This window comes from Callorhinus ursinus, unplaced genomic scaffold (assembly GCF_003265705.2).
Source record: "Callorhinus ursinus isolate GAN/ISIS: 27379988/994484 unplaced genomic scaffold, GSC_fseal_2.0 scaffold12, whole genome shotgun sequence".
In the NCBI taxonomy this organism is placed as follows: domain Eukaryota; kingdom Metazoa; phylum Chordata; class Mammalia; order Carnivora; family Otariidae; genus Callorhinus; species Callorhinus ursinus.
Genome location: NW_027397074.1, coordinates 1,368,156 through 1,395,011, shown reverse-complemented (window position 1 = coordinate 1,395,011; position 26,856 = coordinate 1,368,156). Strand labels below are relative to the sequence as shown.

The window sequence follows — 26,856 nt, the reverse complement described above, 5'->3', positions numbered from 1 at the left end:
ATTGTATTTATTCATGTTTAATGTGTTTTAGTTATAGTATTTGTATTATGCTTCCGTATCTTTCTTAATGTTTTCCAGGAAAATAGGTCTTCAGTGTTTTGTGAGATTATCCAATTCAATAGTTCTTCTTAGCTTTCAAAATACCATCTCTTTGGTATTAGGTTTATACTTCTCTCTTTTTTTTTATAAAAGAGGATAAAATTGAAAGATTGTCAAAATTACAGCCTACCTTCAAATTCTCGCGTGTTTTCATTTTAAGAAATGTAATAAATTTGACTCCATACTTGGAAAGTGTTCTCTTCCAAAATACAAAATGACAAGGGAAAAAAATCTTCAAGAGGTCCTCAAACCTACTGTTTTACGAGATTAACTTATCTTAAAATTACTTAAATTAACTAAATTATGTTCATCAAATACATATTCATCATTTCATTAAAAACTGTACTCATTTTAAGTCACTAATATTAGAAGACTGGCAAAATTGTGCCAAAACTATTTAGAAACTAAGCTTGGCTTTCCTTCTTGGTATGACTCAAAATAGGCTTATTTTCTGCTGTTCCTAAAATTTGAATTCTCTTTTGCTGGAATGTTCTAGTAAATGAATGTTTTAATGCTATTTTGTGACTTTGACATTTATACTTGAGATAATTTTACGCCTACATCCATCTGCTGGCTAGACATGTCTACCTGGACAATCCTCTTGAGACAAACACAATCATCTCCAGCCCATCCCCTCATTCTTAGCCGTATTATCCCCAGGATCTAGCATATTGCCTTGGCTATGGAAGGAGATCAGGAAGACGCTGTTGACTGAAAGCATTTTCTCACCTGGGAGAATCAATCAGTATCAAATGCTTGACAATGTGAGGAACATAGGAGCTCATTTTTTTTCTCTTTGGTATTCTATACATTTAAACACTCCAGGTTACTGGATCTGGGTAGTGAGCCCTCCCAACTGTTAAGGTCTTCCATGAACAAAAGATAGGCTCACCATCATGGATAAAATTATCAGGAGTGATTTGGAGAAAAGGAATACTTTTAAAACACAGAATCTTATAGACTGGCATATGATATGAAAAAATAATTTGTCTTGAAAAGAGAAAAAGAGAAACTATATACTCTCTTTGCTCTTTCTTTATCCTAATCTGGACCATGTGATATTGATCAAGGTACTCAGCTCCACAGAGATCAGGGCGTTGGATGCTCTAGGAAATGAACTTATATGGAAATAAGATAGAACAGGTAAGGATTCAGCTTGTTTGCCACCTCTGTCAGGAAACCCTTCCTAGCAACTCCCCACACCCCTGTCCCAATACGCATGAAGACCTCGCAAAGACAGGCTAGACAATCCTCCTGTGAATTCACAAAGCATCCGGAGTGCTGTATTATAATTGCCTACCTATATGTCTCTCTTGCTCATTTTGGGTCACAAATGCCTTGAAACATCTGCTTTATAGCTTCCTTTGTGAACAAACAAGATTTTCCCAATCACAGCTAATAATTTCACACATCTTTCTAATCCTACATACACATGTTGGACCTAAACATTTGTGATGAATAATTATTAATCGGTAGAGGCTTTTTTTCCCCCAGGGCCGTTCCCAGTGGTCAGTTTAATGGTGGGATCTGTTGTGCTGAGCATGGCCCCGGATGAACACTTTCGCATACCCAGCAGTAATGGCACCGCCTTCAATACCACGGTGATAGACTATGTGGCCAGAGATACGGCAAGAGTATTGATTGCAAGCACCCTTACTCTTTTGGTTGGAATCATACAGGTAATGGGATTACAAGTACAATACGGATCGGCATGATTTTTATTTGAAATAACTGCGTGTAAAGCATGTGGACTTCAAGATTCATTTAAACACGAAACTGAGCAATTTATTGGACCCCCAAAGTTATTTTCTAAATTATATTGTTTTAGGTCAGATGCTGAAATAGTCAGCAAGACCCCACTTATGAAGGCTCGAGTACCATCAAAGTCAGAGACAGAAAAAAAAAATCAGAATAACATGTGTGATTCAAATGAGGATGAGGGAGGGAAGCGTGCAGAGCCAACAAAGGAGAAACAGTGTCCTGGTGAGCAGAGCCATGGGATCTGAAAGGCATAGAAATAAGCCACATGATTTTTGCTTTTCTTATTACATATCTAGAAATACTTCAAGGTTCAGATTACCACAGTTTTCAAATTTCAGAGTGGTGGAGGGGCATTCCTACAAGTATTTTTGTGTTTTTTTTTTAAGATTTTATTTATTTATTTATTTGAGAGAGAGAATGAGATAGAGAGAGCACGAGAGGGATGAGGGTCAGAGGGAGAAGCAGACTCCCTGCTGAGCAGGGAGCCTGATGCGGGACTCGATCCCAGGAGCCTGGGATCATGACCTGAGCCGAAGGCAGTCGCTTAACCAACTGAGCCACCCAGGCGCCCCAGTATTTTTGTGTTATTAGCAGAATTTTAACTGGTGTTAAGTTTAACTTGTTAATAGTTCAAGAGAGTTGGTCCTTCTCTCAGGCAAATGTTAACTTTTTCTTTCTTATACTAGTTGATATTTGGAGGTTTGCAGATTGGATTCATCGTGAGGTACCTGGCAGATCCTTTGGTTGGTGGATTCACAACAGCTGCGGCCTTCCAAGTGCTGGTCTCACAGCTGAAGATCGTTCTCAATGTTTCCACCAGAAACTATAATGGCATTCTCTCCATTATCTACGTAAGTGTGGCTTCTACCCCGGGCATGGTTCACTGAGAGAACTCTCCTCTTTTCCTCTTTAACCTGCGTCTGGAGACCGTAAATTCCTCCTCCATCCCCTACTTTGGGGTGCCATGGAAAACATTCTTCTCTGAAAGCAAGCAATAGAATCAGGAGTAACGCCGAAGATGGCACATTTTACAAATCATCGTTCTCAGCTGGTCAAAATGGTTTCAGAAGTGTCACTGCACTTAAAAATATTAATGGAAACAAAGGGGTATAGTGAAGTGAAGTCTCGTCTGTGAGGCCACGGACCGGAGTTCTTGTCTCAACTTGGCCTCTGGTAGGTTGAGTGAGCATAGACACACCATGGGGGCTAGTGACTGAAAGCTTAGGTTTGGAGCTGAATGACCTGGACTCATGTCCTCACGCTGCTGCTTACTAGTTATATGAGCAAATCACCACGCCTCAGTTTCCTTCTCCACCAAACAGAGTTGGTAACAGTATCTGTACTCATAGTTAGGTGAAATAAGGGTGTAAGAGAAGCACTTGGCCCAGAGGCTGGCACATAAGTACTCAGAAAAAGTAGTTAGGTTGGAATTATTATCTCACATCTCAAGGCTTCTTTTTTTATTTGTAACATAAAATGACTGGAGATGTAGCTCTAAAGCCCTTTCTAACTGCGAGAGCCCATAAAATGCATAATGTAAATGTCTCAGCAATTATAGATGAAAAAGAACATTAGATTCGGAGATGATTCAACATGCAAAAGAGATGCAAAAGAAGGATGTAGATCACACTAATTAGATTTGAAAAAGTTCTTGGATCTAAATATATGTTCTATATAAAGCATGCTATTGATGCTTGAGAATGATAATGATAGTAACGTGATGTCATCCCAGCTTGGGGAGAATGAAACTATGCAAAAATAATGTGCTAGCCTTAGGAATGGAGTTTAAGTCCTTTAATGACCCACGGCTTAGCTTCTAAGACAACATAAGGCATCCATATGTAAAAGCTAGCGAGGTGGTCAGGAATTTGGTCGGTTTCACGACAGTGCCGTAATCCCACATTGCCCTATCCATTCAGCAAATACTGCCCAGTGCCTGTGGCCACCTACCATGCTGAGCAGTGGGAACAGGTAGAGGAGGCAGTCTAACAGTGATCAGTCAGGGACTTTGAATTTCAATAGAGCTGACTTGGAATCTGGGTCCCACTACCTACTACCTACGTGATTTGGGGGCATGTTCTATTTAACGTCTCTACACCCCAGGATCCTTCATTGTCAAATGGGAATAATAACAGTAGCTGCCTCTTAGAATTGTGAGGATTGGGCGCCTGGGTGGCTCAGTTGGTTAAGCGACTGCCTTCGGCTCAGGTCATGATGCTGGAGTCCCAGGATCGAGTCCCACATCGGGCTCCCTGCTCAGCGGGGAGTCTGCTTCTCCCTCTGACCCTCTTCTCTCTTGTGCTCTCTATCTCTCATTCTCTCGCTCTCAAATAAATAAATAAAATCTTTAAAAAAAAAAAAGAATTGTGAGGATTAAAAAGGAAAATCCATATAAAGTACCTAGTACACTATCTGGCTCATAGTAAGAGCTTAATTTATTTATTGTTATTGTTAATTTCATTACTAAGGTGAATAGACCTCATGGAGCTTACTGTTCACTTCCCAAGGAGCCAGCCAATTAATGCAGGCTGTTTTTTGATTCAGAATTATTTTTGTCATTGTTGCTTTTGTTCCTACCGAGTGCTTGGTTCATTTTCAAACCTTCTGACTGCCTTTCTTGGACAGGACCTCTCACCCTTGCTGTCCTTGGCACGTTTGGCTTTTTCTTGCTTTCATACTTTTCCTGTCAACCGTTCATTCAATTATTCCTTCATTGTCATTCATACAATTCATCTATTCAACAGGTATGTATTGACTGCCTCCAATGGGCTAGGAACTCTTTACTCCCCATACAAATCCACTGACCCCTGAATCCACCAAAAGACCCCTTACTGAATGTATTCACCTCTTCGTGAACATTGCTTGGCTTGCATCCACACAGATCACAGGAGGCTTAGGCCAATGGTTAACCTGGTTCCCTGGCCATTGGGGGACCTCTACAGTTAGTAATAGTTCTTCTGCTCTTCTAGGACTATGTTGGGTTTTTTTTAAGCTTTTATTTTAACTCCAGTATAGTTAAGATACGGTGTTATATTAGTTTCAGGCGGACAGTACCGTGATTCAGTACTTCTGTGTATCACCCAGGGCTCATCACAAGTGCATTCCTTTGTCTCCTCACCTATTCCCCCCAACCCCCCCACTCACCTCCCTTCTGGTAACCATCAGTTTGTTCTCTATAGTTAAGAGTCTGTTTCTTGGTTTGCCTCTCTTTTTTCTTTTTTTTTTTTTAAAGATTTTTATTTATTTATTTGAGAGAGACAGAATGAGAGATAGAGAGCACGAGAGGGAAGAGGGTCAGAGGGAGAAGCAGACTCCCTGCTGAGCAGGGAGCCCGATGTGGGACTCGATCCCAGGACTCCAGGATCATGACCTGAGCTGAAGGCCGTCGCTTAACCAACTGAGCCACCCAGGCGCCCTGCCTCTCTTTTTTCTTTTGCTCTTTTTTTTGTTTGTTTCTTAAATTCCACATATTTGTGAAATCATATGGTTTTTGTCTTTTTCTGACTGACTTATTTCACTTAGCATAATACCCTCTAGCTCCATCTACGTTGTTGCAGATGGCAGGATTTCATTCTTTTTTTTTTTTAAGATTTTATTTATTTATCTGACAGAGACAGCTAGAGAGGGAACACAAGCAGGCGGAGTGGGAGAGGGAGAAGCAGGCTTCCCGCTGAGCAGGGAGCCCGATGTGGGGCTCGATCCCAGGACCCTGGGATCATGACCTGAGCTGAAGGCAGACGCTTAACAACTGAGCCACCCAGGCTCCCCAAGATTTCATTCTTTTTGATGGATGCGTAATATTCTATTGTGTGTGTGTGTGTATATGTATATATATATATATATACATATACACACACCACATCTTCTTTAGTCATCTGTCGGTGGACATTTGGGCTCCTTCCATATTTTGGCTATTGTGGACATTGCTGTAATGAACATTGGGGTGCATGTGCCCCTTTGAATCACTATGTTTGTAGCTTTTGGATAAATACGTAGTAGTGCCATTGCTGGGTTGTAGGGTGACTCTATTTTTAACTTTTTGAGGAAACTCCACACTATTTTCCAGAGTGACTGTACCAGTTGAAATCTGGAACTGTGGTACCTCCAGTTTTGTTTTCCTTTTTCAAGATTGCCTTGGCTATTCATGGTCTTTTGTGGTTCCATACAAACTTTAGGATTGTTTGTTCCAGTTCTGTTCTGGAACAAAATGCTATTGATATTTTGATAGGGATTGCATTAAATGTGTGGACTGCTTTGGGTAGTACAGACATTTTAACAATATTTGTTCTTCTAATCCATGAGCATGGAATGTCTTTCCATTTCTTTGTGTCTTTCCTAGGACTATGTTTAAGACAAAGCTTGCTGCAAATGATCCCACTTTCAAACAGGGACAAAAGTAACCAAGAAATACTAGAGCAAGGTCAAAAAAAGTTTTGAAACCAAACACAATTGTTATGTGACTGTTGAACATTTTCCTTGAAATCTTAGGTTAAAATGTGTCATAGAATTTTATGAGAAATTCCTCCAGAGCAGACAGGTTAGATGAAGATACCCCAGTCTTCCCTGGGTCATCATGACTCTAAGCTTGCTCTGCAGAAATTTAAGGATCAGCAGGTTTGGAAAGGATTGCATAAGGGTTGAATGAATCCCTCAGTACTTGAACAGAGAATTTTGTTTATGACATAACCAGATACAATCATTCGTGAAAGAATACTTCAACAAATGCAGAGTAGTAGTAGATTCCTCCAGGAAAAATTGGAAGATTGTTGTAAGATACTTTCCTGGCATGTAGCAATTTAACATCTCTTTTGTTGTAAGGTTGTACTTTGGATTGTTTCCCTCCCCCAACTCCTCCCAAAAAAGAAAACAATACAAAGAATTGGAAGAGGAAATATCAGGACAGTAAGAAAAACTAAAACTTTAACTAACAAATGCCAGAGCCACTGAGGATAGGTTGCAGAAGGGGGAATGACAGGGTGTTGGCAGAATTCAGAATAATACTCCTCCTGCCACCATGTAGCTGCTCAGTTATGTAAGTAAATCACATAGAGCATTTAAGGGTGATTATGTTTTCCTATCATTCACTTTGAATGGCTTGTCTCAATAGGCAAAGCAAGACTTTCTGCTTGCTTACTGAAATTATGCCACCTCCTCATTTCTTCCTCTAATGAGGAGGAAGACCACACTGAAAATTTCTGCCCGGATGATGAGAGTTTTGAAAGCCACCGTTAGGCTTGATCAGACACTCTTTTGAATCTGTTTCAGTATGTAAAAATTAAACCATTCTAATAAGGAAAGTAACACTTTTAGGGTTGATCTACATATGGACAAAAATTGTTTCTGGCAGGAGGAAATGCCTGACTACAAGGGGTGATTATAAAGGGTTTTCTCTATTTATAAAGATGGATTAAAATAAATTTGGCACCAGAGGTTAGCTGATAAGTTTCCTCAAATGTAACAGCAGGTATATATTTGTTTCTTATGGCTTCGTACCCCCAGGTAATGCTAGGCAAAGAAGGAAGAAATTATCTTAATGAAATGGTCCTAAACTTCTCCAAGCATGGTAGGAAATAGAGTAAAATATTTCCCATCACTGAAATGGTCATTATTATGATTTAGGTTGAAATATGGATTCATATGTGTATCCACATTTTAAACATATATTAGTAAGTGTTTTAATAGTAAACTAAATTAGAATTAGTTTTCAGTGCTTTCTTAGAGTCTTGTTTCTATTCTCTTTGAGTACAATCTGACTACTTCAGTTTTATTTCTACATAGACTAAACTTTTTATTGTAAAACTTTTCACAGGAGATACCTCAGTATATAAGCAACTAACATATTTATATGCTTGTTTAATGCAATTGTGTAATATAAACTGATTTTGTTTTTTGTAACCCATATTACATTTTTAATATACCAGAGGTGCTTTTTATTCAAAGATTTAAGTGACTCTCATAGATTAAATGGGAATCCTGGAGTGATCATTTTTGTAAGGTGAAAATGTTTTTATGATTGGGATAGTTATCTGTTTCTTTTCTTTTTTTTTTTAAGATTTATTTATTTATTTTGAGAGAGTGAGAATGAGAGAGAGAGAAAGAGCACATGAGAGGGGGGAGGGTTAGAGGGAGAAGCAGGCTCCTCGCCGAGCAGGGAGCCCGATGCGGGACTCGATCCCGGGACTCCAGGATCATGACCCGAGCCAAAGGCAGTCGCTTAACCAACTGAGCCACCCAGGCGCCCCTGATTGTTTATTTTCAAGTTTGGATTTTTCCCTCTTGAGTTGAAAGTAACCCTTTACTGTATAGACAATTAAGTGAAATATTGTATCGAGCCTGTGAATTAATGAGGCTCGTCATCAGAAAACTGATGGTGGGAAGGACCAAACAGCAGTACCATCATGACTCTGAGGCACGCAGGACTGTCCGCGCCTATGGCGGGCGCCCTAAAGTCTTGAGTTACTGTGCCCACTTGTGGTCCTCCTCCATTTTCTCTCTCTCTCTCTTTAGAAGATTATTTATTTTAGAGAGAGAGAGAGAGGGAGAGAGAGAGAGAGCACGTGAGTGTGTGAGCAGGGGAGGGGCAGAGGGAGAGAGAGAATCCCAAGCAGACTCCCCAAAGTGGGGAGCCCCATGCGGGGCTCGATCCCATGACCCTGAAATCATGACCTGGGCTGAAATCAAGGGCCAGATGTGTAACCGACCAAGCCACCCAGGTGTCCGCATTTTCTCTTTTTCAACCTGCTATCATTTGCTTCATCTCTTGTTATCAGTGTAACTGCTTCTAGCAATTTTGACTGACTTCTAGAAGGCAAAGTAAATTTATTGGTATTGGGTTTAAAGCAAGAGCAAAAATACTCTAAAGTCCAAGAGGCTTCCTGTAAGTCAAATGCTTGAACTCTAGTTCAGCATTTGGTGGATGTCTTCTGCTAGCATGAAAACTTCTCCCGTCATTCCCTTACTCTTGAACGTTTCCAGAATGTTGGAGTTGCTGGCAAAACGACTGCTAGACCACTTCAGGTTCTTTATACACAACTGTTATTGGATTGTCACTGTAATTACTTTAAATATAGCTTGTCTATAAAATTAAGATACCTGTTTCAAATGACAAATGCTCCATCCCTTTATTTTCATATAAAAATATATCTATAAAAGGACTCATTAAAAAAAAGGTAACCTTCACTGAGAGATTATTACCTTCTTAAATCATGCCTTCTACAGGACCGAAGCTGCTGGAACAAAGGTATTAGTGTTTTTCCCTGGGATTCTCCCTTGCTAATTAATCTCCCTTGATTCCCAGAAACCTCCTATTTACAAAACAAGATGAGTTTATTCTTGAGTTGGCTTGTCTGCCCACTTGGAAAGAGTTGCTTTTATTTAAGTCATCTCAGTTCAAGTTTGAACTAATTACCAAATTAATTTCCAAAAATTTATATTTGAACTATGTATCAATTCAGTAGTTTTTCTTTGGCATGAAGAATGGATCAGTCCCTATGTATCTACATGTGAAGTATTTAGGTCTTTTTATTACCACCCGAAACATTCAGGTTGGGGATGAGTTTTACCTAAAATACTGGCTAATTGAGACTTTTCGGTCTATCAGTTTTTAATCTCAATAATACCACATCAACTTTGTGAAATTGGGTCACTTAATAGTCCCTGTAAAACCACTTTGATATAAACTTTTAAAGATTTTCTGCAAGTAAAATTCAGTATGTTATGATATTTTTTCTTTTAAAACATCTCATTTTTATTGTAAAAAATGCAGATAAACAAAAAAAGTAGAAATCACCCATGGTTTTACCACTCCAATTAGCCATCATTAATAACTTGGTATGTATATTGCCAAGATTGGGTGTTTTTAATGGTCTCTGTATTAGCCAACACTTTTTTATGATTTTACATGAAATTTTTAAGTGCTGTTTGATGATGTTATCATGATTTTTCACATGGGGAGAATATACAATTATTTTCTTTTTACAGACTCTGATTGAGATTTTCCAGAATATTGGCAACACCAATCTTGCTGATTTCATTGCTGGATTACTCACCATCATCATCTGTATGGCGGTTAAGGAAGTGAATGATCGATTTAAGCACAAAATTCCAGTCCCTATTCCTATAGAAGTAATTGTGGTAAGTAAAACGTGTAATTAGAAAATTTAGCATTAATGAGTTTGACAAGAAAGAAGTTGCAATATATGTGGAATATTACTTAGCCATAAAAAAGAATGAAGTCTTGCCATTTACAACAACGTGGATAGAGCTACAGAGTATCATGCTTAGTGAAACAAGTCAGTCAGAGAAAGAGAGATACTAAATGATTTCACTCATATATGGAATTTAAGAAACCAAACAAATGAACAAAGAAAAAAAGAGACAAACAAAAACCCCCAGATTGTTAACTACAGAGAACAAACTGGTGGTTGCCAGAGGGGAGGTGGGTGGGGGATGGGGGAAAGAGATAAAGGGAATTAAGAGCACTCTTATCTTGATGAGCACTGAGTAATGTATAGAAAAGTCAAATCATTGTACCATATACCTGAAACTAATACAACACTGTGTGTTAATTATACTTGGATTAAAAAAAAAAAAGAAACCAACAAGGTGACGTTCCGAAGGAAGAGATAAAAAAAGGAGGGGGGGAGGGAGTTGTTAAAACATGGAGTTTTTCTTTTTTTTTTTTATAAAGATTTTATTTATTTATTTGAGAGAGCGAGAATGAGAGAGAGAGAGCACATGAGAGGGGGGAGGGTCAGAGGGAGAAGCAGACTCCCTGCTGAGCAGGTAGCCTGATGCGGGACTCGATCCCGGGACTCCAGGATCATGACCTGAGCCGAAGGCAGTCGCTTAACCAACTGAGCCACCCAGGCGCCCTAAAACATGGAGTTTTTCAAACTGAGGGTTCTAGAGGGGAGAGCGGTGGGGGGATGGGTTAGCCTGGCGATGGGTATCAAAGAGGGCACGTTCTGCGTGGAGCACTGGGTGTTATGCACAAACAGTGAATCATGGAGCACTACATCTCAAACTAATGTAATATATGGTGATTAACATAACAATAAAAAAATTTAAAGGGAAAAAATGGAGTTTTTTATTTTTTTAACCTCTTTTGTTTTATTTCAGACAATTATTGCTACTGCCATTTCATATGGAGCCAACCTGGAAAAAAATTACAATGCTGGCATTGTGAAATCCATCCCAAGGGGGTGAGTGTGGAGTTCCTCTTAGGCAATACGAATATATTAAGTCAGTATTTTCTATTTAAAGGAAACCTTCTATTACAAGCTTCATTTCATTTGTGCTCCTTGAATAGTCATCTCTGTGTATGATCTTAAAGAAGCACCCATTTGAGCAAACTATCAGATAAACTGTATGCATAGATAAGGCTCAAGCCATTTGTTGAAAAGCAGCTCGTATATGCTCCGTTTTTTTCTTCATTTCCTTAAAATGTGGCAGGACATGTACAGTTAACCACCAGACTCCTGACTTAAACTCATATGTATAATTATAATATAATACAAATAGAATCATGGTTAGTAACATTTATCACACTGAGAACAATCTGCTTAAGGAATAAGGGACATTTGGCCTAAATTCTCCACCGATGAGGTTAATCAATCTTAGATAATAATTATGTCATTGGTTCTTATGAATAAAATGCATCATCTTAAGGGAGGTTTTGTATATGTTTGGTAGTTTGGTGAATTAGAAGAGTGGAGAGCTGAATTCCTTTGTCCACTTCTGTCACCACCTAGATGGGGTGACGGTGGAGTGGGGGTGGGGGTCTCCTATAAAACAAAGTACATCCTTAATTTGGGCTTGTTCTGAAATGCCAATGAGATCTGTTGTAAAATGTCGTAAAATGGACCGAGTGCACTACGCTGTAATTTTATCATACAGCATTAAAAAGGAAACCCAGATGTTTACTAGATGGGTCACATTAACTTCCAGCAGTTGTGACCAGACTTACTGTTAGATAGCCAACAGGTACTAGTGCCAGAGGGTGTCACTGCCATCATGTTTGTTACCACTGCTTTTGGAAGTGACGTGCTTTGCACTTGAGAGTGTGGCACAGGGGAACAGGAAGGGGAGGTCAGCAGAATCACAGAGGTTTTCTCCCGGTTGCCATCTGAAGGCCACTTTTCCCTTATAGTTGGAGTGGTGGTGCATTTGCCAAACGTTCAGGGCCAACCTGAAGTAAAGAGATGCACTTGGCATCATGTATATCACGCCCGACTCTCTGTTATGGGTCCTCTGGCCCTTCAGGGACCCACCGCTCCCCACCCTTATCTTTTCAGAAATGTGTCCTTCACCCTCACTCCCCTTCATAGTGTTATCTCATAATAAGGCCAGACGTGGGAGGGTTGGCTGCAGCCAAACGGGGCCACTGAAGAAGGGCAGGAGGTTGACTCAGAGGTCATTAGAAGGTGTCCAGCCTGGACCCCAAGTGAGTGACTTGGGGCAAAAAATCAGCACTGCTAAGATCCAGCAAGGTAATTCAAATGGATGGCAGGTGCGTGGCAGACTTACGGTCTCCCTACATTTACTGAGTATCTACTATGTGTGTAGGTACTAATTACTTACACTTATCATACTTCCTTGACTCCTTCCAATAACCCTATGAGAAGAGTATATAGTTCCCCATTTCACAGCCGAAGAAACTGGGACTTGGTAAGTTTATAAAGTCAGTTACTTACCAAGCAATGGAGCCAGCATTCAGGTCCTTTGACTTCAAGTCTCTGTGCTTTCCACTTTGTGACCCTAGGGAATCGAGGACCTGGTAGAAGGACCTGGAATTGGAGAAGTAGGCAGGCAGGGGGCATCAGGTCGAAATCAAAGCAGAACTCTTTGCAGGACTGGAAAGGTGTCTGGACAGACCAAACTACCTGAAGTCGGTCTGAATGGGTCTCGGGAATGAGTCACAAGACTGCTTTATATATAAGTGTGTATGTGTGTGTGTGTATATATATATAGATATATTTTTTTAAGATTTTATTTATTTGTCAGAGAGAGAGCACAGCAGGGGGAGCAGCAGGCAGAGGGAGAAGCAGGCTCCCCGCTGAGCAGGGAGCCCGATGCAGGGCTCGATCCTGGGATCATGACCTGAGCCGAAGGTCAGACACTTAACTGACTGAGCCACCCAGGTGTCGCCACAAACCCGGTTTTAAGAAGTGAGGTCTAAGCTCACGTCCAGACAAGTGGAGGTGTGATACCAATCTTGTGAGTCAGGATGGGATGTGGGAGAAAAGGAGTCTGGAAAGTAACCTCACCTGTGGGGAGAAAAAGGCTCCTGGGGCAGAAAACCAGACAGCCTTGTTATGCAGGAAATCAGCATTCATGCCTGGACCCTACTAAATGACCTTGAGCAAGTCAGTTCACTTTTCTGGACCTTAGTTCCCTTATCAACAAAAGGAGAGAGGTAGATTCAATCATTTCTAGGATTTTAGATTAGCATATTAATTTGGATGATATCAGGATACTAGCTATCTCTAAATTTCTATGGCTTTCTGTAATAATCTCATTTCTGCTGTAGCACTTCCCTCTAATTAGAGGGGAAAAATGTAGTTTCCTATTAAAGGAAACTCAGACATAAGTGAGGTAGGTGAGAGAGATTGTTTTTGTTTGTTTGTTTTGGAGGTTTTTTGGCTAGGGACCTCTGGATATATACTCTATGGATAGTCATCAAGATACAGGTACATGAAAGCCATTCCGCCAGTTTTCATATCTGGGGACAACTGAATGATTATAAACGTGTAGGTTTCCTTCCTTCCTTCCTTCCTTCCTTCCTTCCTTCCTTCCTTCCTTCCTTCCTTCCTTCCTTCCTCTTTCTCTTTCTCTCTTCCTTTCCTTTTTAAGTGGGCTTTTCCGCCCAACATGGGGCTTAAACTCACAACCCTGAGATCAAGCATCACATGCTCTACTGACTGACTGAACCAGCCAGGTGCCCTAGGCTTATTTCTTTACATGGTTTGTAGAATAGCTCTACACTTGATCTTAGCCAAAAGGCCGAGAAGCGATGGTTTGTAGAATAGCTCTGGTATCTCAAACAGTAGTCGTTTGACCCCACAGTCACTGGGAAGTCTTAGTCATTGTGATTCTGGAACATTCTGATAATTGCATAAATGTAATCTTTTCTGGACTTAAGATTTTAAATATCATGGCTCTTAAGATATGGATTTTCTACTTAGCTCTTTTAACATCCTCTATTGTTTGTCTCTTTCATAGACCTGACCTCTCTTCATACAAGGCACATCTCATTTTATGGCCAGACTATCTTTTAAATTCAGAGACCTTTAAGATAAAATTGTGCGAGGAGAAACACTAATGTGTGAAATGGCATGGCATGGGATTATATATTACAGAATCCATAATGACAGGCTTATTCATGTCAGGGGTCTAGATAAGGCAGCGTTCGTAGGTTCTCGAAGAGCAGACAAAGAAGTCAGCCCATGAGATAGCACCAACTTCGAATTAAAAACTGTAAAAGCGATGCTACCACTTACTTGTCTCGATGTGCTTTTCCCCTTGGGATCAAGCACTTTCATGCCTGGCTTGGGGTTGGGTGGGTATAGCTTTTGGCGGCATAGGAACAGAGAATTGTGGTCAAATCCTCACTGCCCTTTTCTCATTTAAAAACTCACTAGGTTTTTGCCCCCCATACTTCCACCTGTGAGCCTGTTTTCTGAGATGCTGGCTGCCTCGTTTTCCATCGCCGTGGTGGCTTATGCTATTGCAGTGTCTGTGGGAAAGGTTTACGCCATCAAGTATGATTACACCATCGATGGGAACCAGGTATGGTCACCCTTACGCTGACCCGCTTTTGTAGGGCTGCAAAGAAGAAAAAGGCATGAGCAGGATAGATTTTGTTGTCTGCTCAAGAAGGGATTGGTTGCTTCCACAGGCCCTTATTGAGCTGGTTTCCCTCTTATGCATGCTAATTTGAAATTATTTTGAAATATGCAGGCTGCATCTCTTTTCTTTCTGAAGTAAGCCAAATTTTAAGAGTTAATTCAGTCAGGTCATAAATAACAAATAAATAACATTCAATGCGTATTAGGTCAGCGTGAGAGTTCTTCATGCAGTCCAGTGTCTCCTGATATATCTTATGTAATGGGAGTTATAATATAGCAAAACCATGCACCAAACACCATCGATGATGGTTGTGACTGCTTTAAATTGAGGTGGTTCACTGCAGTAAATACATGCAGGGCCTTTTTTTTTTTTTTTTTTTCCCTGCGGGCATATGCTACCTTGCCAGGTTGCTGCTATTAAATTGCTCACAAATGTGCAAGTGTCTTGGGGCTACCAGAAAGGGTGGGCTTGGGAGTTTGCTTTCTTCCTCTGCTTCCCTAAACGCTGGGTGAGGGTCTTGCCAAGTGATTCTGTTTGTAGCATCCCCGTCCCCTGGTCTCTGCCTTAGGAATTCATTGCCTTTGGAATCAGCAACATCTTCTCAGGATTCTTCTCTTCTTTTGTTGCCACCACTGCCCTGTCCCGCACGGCCGTCCAGGAAAGCACTGGGGGAAAGACCCAGGTAAGGCATAGCAGTGTGTGCGGGGTTCTGTCTCCGGCGGGGACGGACCAGGGGAGCGGCCCTCAGAAAGGCTTGCGCAAGAACCGAGCAAGGCAGTTAGGCTTTGAGCGCCTAGGCTTGTGCCTCCTGAGCGGATCCGACCAGGGCTCCTCCATCTCCTCGATCCATCTCCTCACCAGAAACCTCTTAACCAACATTCACGGTTGCCCAGTGCCCAGATTCTCAAAGGCATCTCTTTGTGTCAGTGCTCAGTTGGCAGGTGGCTACACCCGACCTGCATTTCCAGGGACAATAAGAACTGACAAGGAATCAGTGGTGAAGAATGCTGATTTTTATCAATTTGTTATCTGGGGATAGAGAAGGGCGAGCGTGAGCACTTCATGGCATTAGTGAGGTATTGTATTTTCAGGAGGATCAAAAGTGTCTGTCTACATTCCCTTCCCAAGGATCAGGAACTTCCTCCGGAGGCCTTCATCCCATGGAACAAGTTTGCCAGCCAAGGATAGTTTGGTCATAACATTTGGCCTTCTTCTTGAGGACAATTTTTGTTCCTGAAGTTCTGAACGTGGGTTTAATCTTGCCTTTTCAATGTGGTTCTAAGTCATTGCCTTCACAAAGTGACCCAGAATCCGGCATCCCAGTTTGTCTCTGAATCACCCCACCTTCGATTGGCCAGAAAGCTCATAAAGCCGTTCTCAAAGGCTAGCCTTTCTAGTCACAATAGGTGGGGTCAGATTTGCCAAAACAGGTGGATGCAGGCGAGGCACAGGCTCAGGAACTGTGTTTCTGTCGTGCCTGGGGGCAGGGGGTTCCCTCCCCACACAGAGTTATTATTTCAGAGTTAAAAGTGCATTGAGGCTATAAAGGAGGACGTCCTTGAATCCAAAGTAAGCACTATAACACAGACAGTGTGCAGATAGGGTTTTAGTAAGGCAGAGACTTACATGTACAAGAGATTAATTGAGAAAACTAGTGACTCCCTAACAGTGGCTTGTCCAGGGGGAGCTTTAATTGTCCCGAGGGCGCATGTGATGCTCCTCTCCCATTTATAATGGATCTCTGTGTGGGGGGATTGGAAGAATGGGCGTCTTCCAATTTCTTGGCTCCTGTTGAACAACATTTAATTTTAGTTTTCAGAATTTTTCTTTTTAAAATTGAACTTCCTTTTTGGGGGTGGGGGGCAGGCCTTTCTAGCTCTGAGGGAGCAGGAAAGACAATACAGCCCATACCAGGAGGCTGAGCCAGGGGTCTGTGGTCCAGGGGGAGAGGTCAGAGGTGATTTCCAGAGCTGCCCCCGTGTTCCGATGGTGGCTGTCAGCATGCGAGTTTCCGCTGCTTTCATCGGAGATGGGGCGTTGACAGACTCTCCAGGGCACAGGGCTGTATGCGAGTGCAGGTGGGTCCCCGACTGGTGATGTCCACTCTCCTGCTGTGGCCTCCAGGCTCAAAGGAGGCATGGGCCAGCCGCCCCAGGAAGAACGCCCGTGTAAAGCGATTCCTTTGAGGGGATAATGGTGTTCTGGTAAGCTAATACCCACCGCCACACACAGACATGTATTATATTTAGGAATGAAGGGTGCCAGGATTTCAGTAGTGAAGAATGAAGCAAGTACAGAAGTGGCTTGATATTTAATTACTGAAATGTATACTAAGTTCTGGGGTTAAAAGTCTAAGTGCCTGGACTGAAATCCAAGGACTCATGACCACAGAAATCGGCAGGTCTTCCCTTGTTGTGTGGCTTCTTGTGTTTTCTCTTATGTTGGGGCCTCAGTCTCAGGATCTATAAAATGGGAATGTTAATTGTATCCACCTCAAAGGGATGTTGTGAGGATTGAATAAAAACGTCTGTAGAGTCCTGGATCGTACTCGTAAATGCTAATTGTTCCCATCAGCCTCTCCTCGTGATGGGAGGAGCATCATAGTCCCAGTGATACATATGTTGTGCCTGACACATAAGAAAGCAATATTTCCCAAACGAATGAACGGAGTAATGGGGGTTAGTGCTCATTAACTGTTTGCAGCATGTCCTCAGATTGTAGCAGAGCTTAACGTTACAACCTGTTCTTTCTCTCACCCCACCTGACTCCTACCGACTCACCAAAAACTAATTCTGATTACAAACTATTCTCAGCTCTGATTACCTTCTCATTTATAGAAGAATCATTAATTACCTAGTGATTGAATGTGCTCATAGACATAAAATCTACAGCAATTCCCACAATTCAGCCTTATAAAGTAAGTACAAGTAATGGATCCCTTACAGATTTTAATAGAGTGACCAAAATTCATCTCGGTCCACATCATTGGCGGCTTACTGTTACGTGTACTTAGGAAGTAGGTGGCCATTCTCCTGGCATGAGCTGGGCAGCTGGCTGTGGTCTCTGTTCCCAGATCTCCATTTCTTTCAGCAACTTACAGAGCCCCGCATCCACAGCAAGATGCAAATGGCTCATGATAGGCAACCAATGTTGGTTAAGCAATTGTGAGGAAGGAAGGCAGGCAGGCAGGCAGGCGGGAGGGAGGATATTAGTTTTTCTGCCTAGATAGGGGAGGGAAAGGCACCAAGGCACAGGCATCCTGGAGGTGTGGTGCTAACGGGCACAAAAAGCCTAAAAAAGAGCTCTGGAAGTACAAAGCAAAGTGTTTAGTCCATCAGATACATAATGTTGCCTCGGGCTGGTCTAACCATAATCGGAATGTTGAATGATCTATTTGCCAGGTGGAAAGACTGTGACTTTGAAATTTCCTGAAGCTTCCGGAATTTCTATTGATGTTGGCTTTATCTGTCTCTCTTCCAACTCTTGCAGCAGGCGGCCCTTGTGCCCAGGCCCGTCTTCCCTGTTGCTTCTCCCATCGCTTTGCTTCTGGTGCTCTGTCTCCTTGGCTCCTCTGTTTCAGGGCTTCTGGTCTTCACCTTGGTCATGCTCCAGCTGTCTCAGCCGAGTTCACTGGTGAGCTAATGGCGCCAGAGAACAGCCCCAACCCCTCAGCCTCTCTCCTAACTATTTACGATCTTAGGAGAGCTTTTTGGCCCGCAAAGGTACAGTTTCTGAAAGTCCTTTAACCCCTGCGCTGGCCCCGTCATCCCTGGGGCCACGCTCTGAGCCTGCGTCTGCAGACGCTCAGAGGAGCCGGGGACGCGGTCCCGCGTGTCATCATGCTCATGTAGCATTTTGAATCTGCAGCAGGACTGGTGCACTCATTTCCCCTGAGACTTTTGTGGGAGTCCTGTGCCGTAAGTACGAAGTGTTGTCCGAATTGCCATTATGGCTGCTGGTTCCCTAATGCGGGAGAGTCCGACGTGTGCTGTGAGAATGTATTTCCCAAGAACATTCGGTGATCTGCTGTTGGGGGGAAAGGGGTGGCCAGGTTCCCCGCTATGGCAAAGGATTGCAAGTCTGGCCTCCTGAGCGGACACCAAAGTTCTGGGTCTGTAATACATCCCGATGAAATCCAGGTCCCGCTGGCTTTCCCTTAGCAGGCTCGGTCTCCTGTTTTCTTTAATTCCTCTGCCGTAGCTCCCCTATGTATGTTTCCCATTTTTCCTTCCATCGTGTAGTTTTAGGAAATAATTCTCATTTCTTTCGACAGTATTGAGCAGAGGTGGGGGAGTAGGGAAGCGTCAGGTGCCCCCACGAACAGGCTCTCTTGCCCGCACCTAGCAAGCTGGAAGATACAAGAGGAGGATGCGCCCTGCTCATGGGAGGTGTGTGTCTTTCAGATTGCCGGCATCATCTCAGCTGGGATTGTGATGATCGCCATTGTCGCCCTGGGGAAGCTGCTGGAACCTTTGCAGAAGGTATAGCCCTGCTTCTGGGCGCGCTGATTATATAATCTCGCTTCACTGCTCTGCCACCAGAGAAATAACAGGAGATTTAAAACTCGTCACATGGAAAGCCATTCCCCCGAATAACACAGCCTTCCCTGTCTCTCCTGGCAGTCGGTCTTGGCCGCCGTTGTCATTGCCAACCTGAAAGGGATGTTCATGCAGGTGTGTGACATTCCTCGTCTGTGGAGACAGAATAAGATCGATGCTGTAAGTCACTTACCACCTGTTTTTGTCTGAAATAAGATTTGGTTCTTTTTTTGTTTTTAAGATGTTATTTATTTATTTGACAGAGAGAGAGCGCACAAGCAGGGGGAGCGGCAGGCAGTGGGAGAGGGAGAAGCAGGCTCCCTGCTGAGCAGGGACCCCAGGATCATGACCTGAGCCGAAGGCAGACGCTTAACCGACTGAGCCACCCAGGCACCCCAAGATTTGGTTCTTTTTTTTTTTTAATGGATTAATTCTTTTTTTTTTAAAGATTTTATTTATTTATTTGAGAGAGAGAGAATGAGAGATAGAGAGCACGAGAGGGAAGAGGGTCAGAGGGAGAAGCAGACTCCCTGCTGAGCAGGGAGCCCGATGTGGGACTCGATCCTGGGACTCCAGGATCATGACCTGAGCCGAAGGCAGTCGCTTAACCAACTGAGCCACCCAGGCGCCCTCAAGATTTGGTTCTTATATGCTTCTGGCCACATCATTATATCCTAAATCTCACTTGCATTTTGGGATTCCCAGAGCAGAAATTAGAATTCTGTGGATAAGCCAAGGCTCTGAAGCCTGCCACGTGGACCAAGTTTTGTGAAGGTCCTGTATCTCTGGGGAGATCTATTTTCATCTAGGAAGAATCCCATACAAACAAATTAAGCACCAACCAAACCAACCAACCAAAATAAAAAACAAAACAATTAAAAAAAAAAAAACTCTGTAGTATAGAACGACAAACAAAACACAAAACAAAGTAAAATAAAAATACTCACCCTTGGTGAGTATAACTCTGACCAAAGGAAACTTTGCAACGGGTCTGAGGAACTGTAATAACCAGAAGCTAAGTCCTTCAGAGTCCTGCTCTCATTTAAATCAGGACAAACGTAAAGAAGGAGAAAACTATTTATTGATATGGAAAAGTTCTCCAAGACACATTGTGAAGTGAAAAAGAGACCAGAGCAGCATGGCATAGTGTGTACAATACATTAAAAGATGGGAAATTAAAATACTGCTGTTCAGTCGTATTTGCAGAAAGCGATGCTGGTGAAAAGCACGCACATGCGTGTGCACACAGACACACACGGAAATAGAAGAGAACGCAAGTAGGGAGGGGGGTTGGATGGGTGGAGAGGGGAAAGGGTTGGAAGCAAGACTTCCCACTGTAGACCTTTTTTATATTAATTCCACTTTGAACTATGTTCATATTTTCCCTATTTAAAAATTATATGAAAACACATTGAAATGGGACAACTGGTCTTTATCAGAAAGGTCAATTTCCACTTCCACTTAAACATGAAATGAAGTCAGAATATTAAAAAAAAGGCTGAAATTTGTTCATGGACAGTTGATCTTGTTTCCACAGGTAGGCTCTCACTTGATGGCACCTGGCAGATTAATGCAATTCTTCCCATTTCCGTTTTGTCCTAGGTTATCTGGGTGTTTACGTGCATAGCATCCATCATTCTGGGGCTGGACCTCGGTTTACTGGCTGGCCTCATGTTTGGACTGCTCACTGTGGTCCTGAGAGTTCAATTGTGAGTAATGTGAGACCCAGATTTCCCACAAACAGGACCACACGCCCTGTGATTTCTTATACCATTTTGATAAAATATCGGGAAGCCACTCACTTTTGTAATAGTTACTGTATATTGAGGGCTTCTGTGATTTAAGCCCATAGTGCTTGACACACGTTATTATATTTAGTCTTTGAAAAAAATCCCATGAATAGGTTTTATTATTCTCATTCTACGGGGAAGCAAATCAAAGCTCAGAAAGGTTAAGAACCTTCCCGAAGATCACATAGCTAGTAAGTCACAGTCAGGATTTGAACCCAGGTGTATCTCACCCCCAAATCTGTGCACTTAGTCAGGTGCTCTTTTGCTACACTCTCCTTTTGGTGGTGATAAGGCTCAGAGATTTGTGACACAGCGAAGGACCAAGGTAGCTGTGTGGTTCCTTCTGCAAATGAGATGCAGTGTGTGGCGCACTGGGCCCGAGGCTTGGGACAAGGTAGCTGCTAAATAGATTACAGCCCATTTTCTCCTGAAGCTAATAACACAGAACAGGAGACTTTGAAAGCATTGATTGTAGCTAGCTATCCTTCAGATTGGCCAAATGAAGTATGCACCCCATAGGCCACATGATTATATGAGGTAGGTGTCATTAGGTCATATGAAGAGGGAAGGAAGCAAAGACATGGCTTGACGTCACCGAGAACAATCTGTGAGGGAGCCTGAGTGTCTGGTGTTTTGTTTCTGTTTTGACTCTTGAGAGGCTTTCGGTATGTGCCCTCCTGGGTCTATGAAGTCGTCCCAGCAGAGAGGCGAACAGAGCCTGTCTCTTTCCTCAAAACCTCTGTTAGCTTCCCAGACTTCTGGCCTCTTCTCTGCTTGTGCTTGGGCTGCACAGGAATAAGACACCAGGAAACAGATCAGCCGAGACCCCTCCCACTTTGCATAAGCCCACACTTCTCGTTCCACCAGCCAGTTCCCCTTCTCCTCCTCCTTCCCTACCCCTGCGCGCTGGAGTGGGGTCTTCCCAAAAGCTTGTGTTCACTGCCTCTGCATCCTTCCGTGGTTGCCCACGGGCTGAGAGAGTTCCCAAGCTCCCAACGTGCCCAATTTGCTTCTGGGAAGTAACTCCGAACCTGGCCTTGGAGGATGCTGCTTCTCGTGCTCTCTTGGCCTTGTGGGGGTGTGGTGGGGCGAGAAAGTTTTGAAGAGAGAGACGACGTACCTTATGAGCGTTACGTGAAAATCCAGCACAGCCCAATAAGCCGAGGATAAAGCAGTGGCACGTTTTAGCTGCTGATTTGGTAACTAGGCTTTTAGCCAAGCGAAAGCAGTATCCTCCACAGTGTCTCATTGCCAGTAATTATATGGTTGATCTGCGGAGCACATTGCTGAGAGTACCCCAAACAGATACTCTTTCTTCAGGAACTGTATTTAGCATCTGTCCCTGGTCACACTTGAAGAATCACGGGATTTACTTAATTACATCAGGAGCAGGAAACCAACAGTCTGGTTGATGGAAGAACTTCCTCCTGGTCCCCCCAGGCTCCCATTTCTATCAACTGAGACTAATTTGATCCCCGAAGACTCGCCATACTTCCTCAGAAAGTTGCTATACCTCACCAGTAAGTTCCAGGCACTGTGCCAGGCAGTGAGGACCCCGGGGTCAAACTTAAAGGCTGCCCTGCTCCTTACCTCTGGGGCCTTTTTGACCTTACCTGACCCTCAGCTTGGCCATAAAAATGAAGATAGGACTGCTGACCTTCCAGAAGGATGGTGGCACTTAGGTAAAACTCACCATGTATGAAAGCTCTTTGCTTGTCCTCTAAAGTGTTATACACCTGGGAGTGGGAGGCTCATGACTTCTGTGGGCCCTCAGGAAAGTGCTCCTTCCCCCAGGGCCCACACAGACACCAGCTGTTCATTTCAGAGTTAGCTGCAGGAAGCTGTCATCTGTAATGAAGACACAGGCCAGAAACACCGGGACGACGGGCTCTTTCCTATCTGTTATTCCTTCTCATGTTTTATTCCAAAGGAGGCCTGTTCCAAAAAATCCTGACCTCACTTTTGTTCTTCTAGTCCCTCTTGGAATGGCCTTGGAAGCATTCCTAGCACCGACATTTACAAAAGTACCAAGACTTACAAAAATGTAAGTGCCTTTGTGAGACGTTTGCTGCATGTGGGTTTTCTGGCCTGGCTTTTCAGGGGCAGTGTATTTCTTTTTTAGTGTATCAGGTAGAAGGTAGCTAAGGGGGAGGCTTCTGCCAGGAACGTCTAGAAGTCCACTGGGGGGTCATGAAAACTTTGACCCAATGTGCCTTCTGATATGCGTGGTTTGGATGAATTGTGTCCATGCTAGTTTGAATGTCCTTTTCATGTAAAACCATTGTAAGAGGAATTTTTTTTAAATAGGCAATTTGATGATTTCCAGAAGTTGCCTCAAAATTCTGTTTATTTGCTATCTAATCCTTATCCTCTATGAAATTACCTGAAATCATCATAAGGTGATTTTCATTTAATTCTAACATGAGACTTTTAAGTCCTCTGTCACAAGGAACCTTCTTTGACATGTTGCTCTAACCTTGGAAGAAATAATATATAATACCGGAAATGAAAAAACAAAGGAAATACACAGCCCACTGATGGGCTTTTGTTCCGTGCAGATAAAGTAGCTTAGTGGTCACCAGGGGAAAAAGCAGAGAAAGAAAATGCAGAAAAAAACAACCAAGTATCAAAAATGTTGGACACTGGGGCGCCTGGGTGGCTCAGATGGTTAAGTGTCTGCCTTCGGCTCAGGTCATGATCCCAGGGTCCTGGGATCGAGTCCCGCATCGGGCTCCCTGCTCCTTGGGAGCCTGCTTCTCCCTCTGCCTCTCTCTCTCTCTCTCTCTGTCTCTCATGAATAAATAAATAAAATCTTTAAAAAAAAAATGTTGGACACTGACCCTGGAATTCCATTAGCTGCTACTTAATTTATTTCCACAATCTTTCTCAGTTATGTTGAGCCAAGTGCCGACCAGAGCTAAACAGGGTGGTAGAGAACCTTTGGGCTCAGGGAACCACGGGCTGTGTTTGGGAGTTTACAGCTCTAGGCTCCACCCTGGGGAGACTTTGCCTGTGTCGCTCAGCCTCCCAGCACCTGCTTGCTCATCTCAGGGGCTGGACTGCAATTGTTAGGATTCCTAAAGACTAGAAAAGTCTAGGATTCTGTAAGCTTTATTTTTGGTCTGGCCACTCTGTCAGGGTAAGAACAAGCAGATGACATCCTAGGCCTCAGTTCTTGCAAACCCCCTCAGTTTGCTACTTTTTTTTTCTTTCTATTTTTAAAGAATTGTAGCCAAAGAACAAAGGGGGGGGGCAGTGCTATGAACTTGAGGAAAATCATGTCACTGTTCTCAGCCTCAGTTTCTCCATCTGGAAATCAGAGGGTTGAGTAATTGCTTATGAAGGCCCTTCCTAACTTGACCTTCTATGGGATGGTAAAGTTCCAGCAGTTTGAGTAACCTGTGGCCTCTAAGTGGGGGAAGCCCTTATTCAGGGAGAGGTGGGTGCTACTGCCCAGTTCCTTTGAACAACCATCCATAACTCTCCTCCTAGCGGAAAAGCCAGAATTTTTTTAAAAGATTTTATTTATTTAGTTGAGAGAGAGAGAGCAAGGTGGGGAGCAGAGGGGGAGGGAGAGGGACAGTCAGACTCTGCGCTGAGCACGGAGCCTAAGGGGGGGGTGGAGCTCCATCCCAGGACCCCCTTGATCATGGCCTGAGCTGAAACCAAGAGTCAGATGCTTCACTGACTGAACCACCCAGGTGCCCCGCAAAGCCAGAAATTGAATCAAAATGTTTGAAGCCCAAGATTATTTAACCTCACACTTTTTTTTTTTAATGCTAGATTGAAGAACTCGAAGGAGTGAAGATTCTTAGATTTTCTAGTCCTATTTTTTATGGCAACGTTGATGGTTTTAAAAAATGTATCAAGTCCACAGTGAGTATTTTATCCCTAGAAATTTGGTTTCTAACCTCCTTTGAGACTTCATTCATTCTACAGGTATTTATTGGCTCAAACGGGGCTAAGGCCCTACGCCCTATTCCATTTATATGGGGCGTTAAGAATTATAACATCCAGTAACTTACAACCTACTGGGGGAGAGGAAAACACCAACAATACCATATGTGTTAAAATCCAGGTAGCAATAACTGTGGAAGACAAAAACAGTAGAAGATGTCTCCCGGCAGAATTTGAGTTCCAAATAAGTAGTATACACAGTGCATGCAAAGAATTTCCAGAAGGGAGCAATCCCAGGGGGTTGGACAGAGCAGGCTGGGTGTGACAGTTGGGCAGAAGAAGGGTTATGTCAGGGGTTTGGGAACTCTGTGAGCTGAGAGTCCAAGGTAGGTACACATCTTTGGGCTGGGGGAGGGGGGTATTTGCCCAGTTGGAGTAAAGGGTAAAAAGTCTAAGTGGAATATGTCAGCAGGAAATTGTGGTCTTGAATGCCATGTCAGGCTCTGATGCTAAGTCACTACATCAGTGTTTTCCTGAGTGAGGTCCAGAGCAAACTGGTTCACAGGAATGGTCCGATGTGATTTTGCAATAACAAAAGGGCTCTGTGATGTCAAGCAAATTTGTTAACACAGACTTAAAGCTAAAGAGGTTACTCTTTGCTGTTTTTTGTTTGTTTTTGTTTTTGGTTTTGTTTTTTACCGGCTTAGAGTCTTCAATATGAGAATATCTTTCCTGACTCTCTGGGTAGGTGGGGGTAGGGCTGATAGGGGAGACCTCCACCAGACCTTAGAATTTCTTTTTCGACAGGATGTCTCAAGGAATAATATCACTTGAGAGATAGCCTTTCCAGATAACAATTGCCATTAATGAGCATTAAGAACCAGACGTTTTAAGTAATTTGACATTTCTTTCCAAAGGTTGGATTTGATGCCATTAGAGTATATAATAAGAGGCTGAAAGCACTGAGGAAAATACAGAAACTCATCAAAAAAGGACAATTAAGAGCAACAAAGGTGAGGTGACATCTTTCTTTTCCTTGTTAAATTCTTTCCCTGCTCAGATGAAAATGAAAGCAGATAGTCAAAATTAGATTTATTCCTTTTGGTACCCAGATATGTACAAGGAGACAGTGGAGTTGTTCTTGTAGGCAAGAGGGAATGGGAGAGAATTTACAAATCAGCAGAACTGTCTGGAAACACAGGGTGTGATTTTTCAGGGTGTGATTCTTTTTTCCCATCAAGAAATAAACCTTATTTTTACTGAAGGGAACAAAATTAGTGCTAATTCGATACAATAGAAGACAGTTAAGCTCATAAACTTTTAGATCTATTACCTTTTATTCAGACTCTCCTGCTAATGTATCTCTTGGCCAAGTTCCACAATCTTCCAGAAATCAAGAGTTTCCTGGCTCCTCTGCTCTTCCATTTTTCTTCCTAGGGAACATCACAGTTTGGACTGAGGTAAATCTCATTCCTTAAGAGTTCACCCCTTCGATGTTTTGCTTGCCAAGGAACAGTGTATAGGACTTTTAAGTAATTTGAGATGAATCATTGAAAGATGTCCCCCAGTCATTGGCACTTAAGTTGGCAGTGTTTTCTTTGTTTAGAATGGCATTATAAGGGATGCTGGTTCATCAAATAATGCTTTTGAGCCTGACGAAGATATTGAAGATCCAGAAGACCTTGATATCCCAACCAAGGAGATAGAAATTCAAGTGGATTGGAACTCTGAGCTTCCAGTCAAAGTGAATGTTCCCAAAGTGCCAATCCATAGCCTCGTGCTTGACTGTGGAGCTGTGTCTTTCTTGGATGTTGTTGGAGTGAGGTCACTGCGAATGGTAAGGTTTTGGTGCTTTGGATTATAGATTTGGAGCTTTGGCAGTAGTCATATGATAGGGGTTGCCTGGTCTTGCAAAGCGACGA

The 26,856-nt window shown here is 42.8% G+C and overlaps 1 protein-coding gene across 1 annotated transcript in view; it reads left to right on the top strand.

The window, feature by feature from the left end:
* Positions 1–26,856, top strand: part of SLC26A4 (solute carrier family 26 member 4) — a 52,628-nt gene that overhangs the window by 13,612 nt on the left and 12,160 nt on the right. Inside the window, exons 4-16 of the mRNA XM_073898660.1 lie at positions 1,594–1,778; positions 2,547–2,711; positions 9,841–9,993; positions 10,981–11,063; positions 14,502–14,649; positions 15,278–15,391; positions 19,113–19,190; positions 19,332–19,427; positions 20,850–20,956; positions 23,012–23,081; positions 24,821–24,913; positions 25,852–25,947; positions 26,541–26,771. Coding sequence (XP_073754761.1) covers positions 1,594–1,778; positions 2,547–2,711; positions 9,841–9,993; positions 10,981–11,063; positions 14,502–14,649; positions 15,278–15,391; positions 19,113–19,190; positions 19,332–19,427; positions 20,850–20,956; positions 23,012–23,081; positions 24,821–24,913; positions 25,852–25,947; positions 26,541–26,771 — 1,619 coding nt within the window. The remainder of the gene's footprint in view (positions 1–1,593; positions 1,779–2,546; positions 2,712–9,840; positions 9,994–10,980; positions 11,064–14,501; positions 14,650–15,277; positions 15,392–19,112; positions 19,191–19,331; positions 19,428–20,849; positions 20,957–23,011; positions 23,082–24,820; positions 24,914–25,851; positions 25,948–26,540; positions 26,772–26,856) is intronic.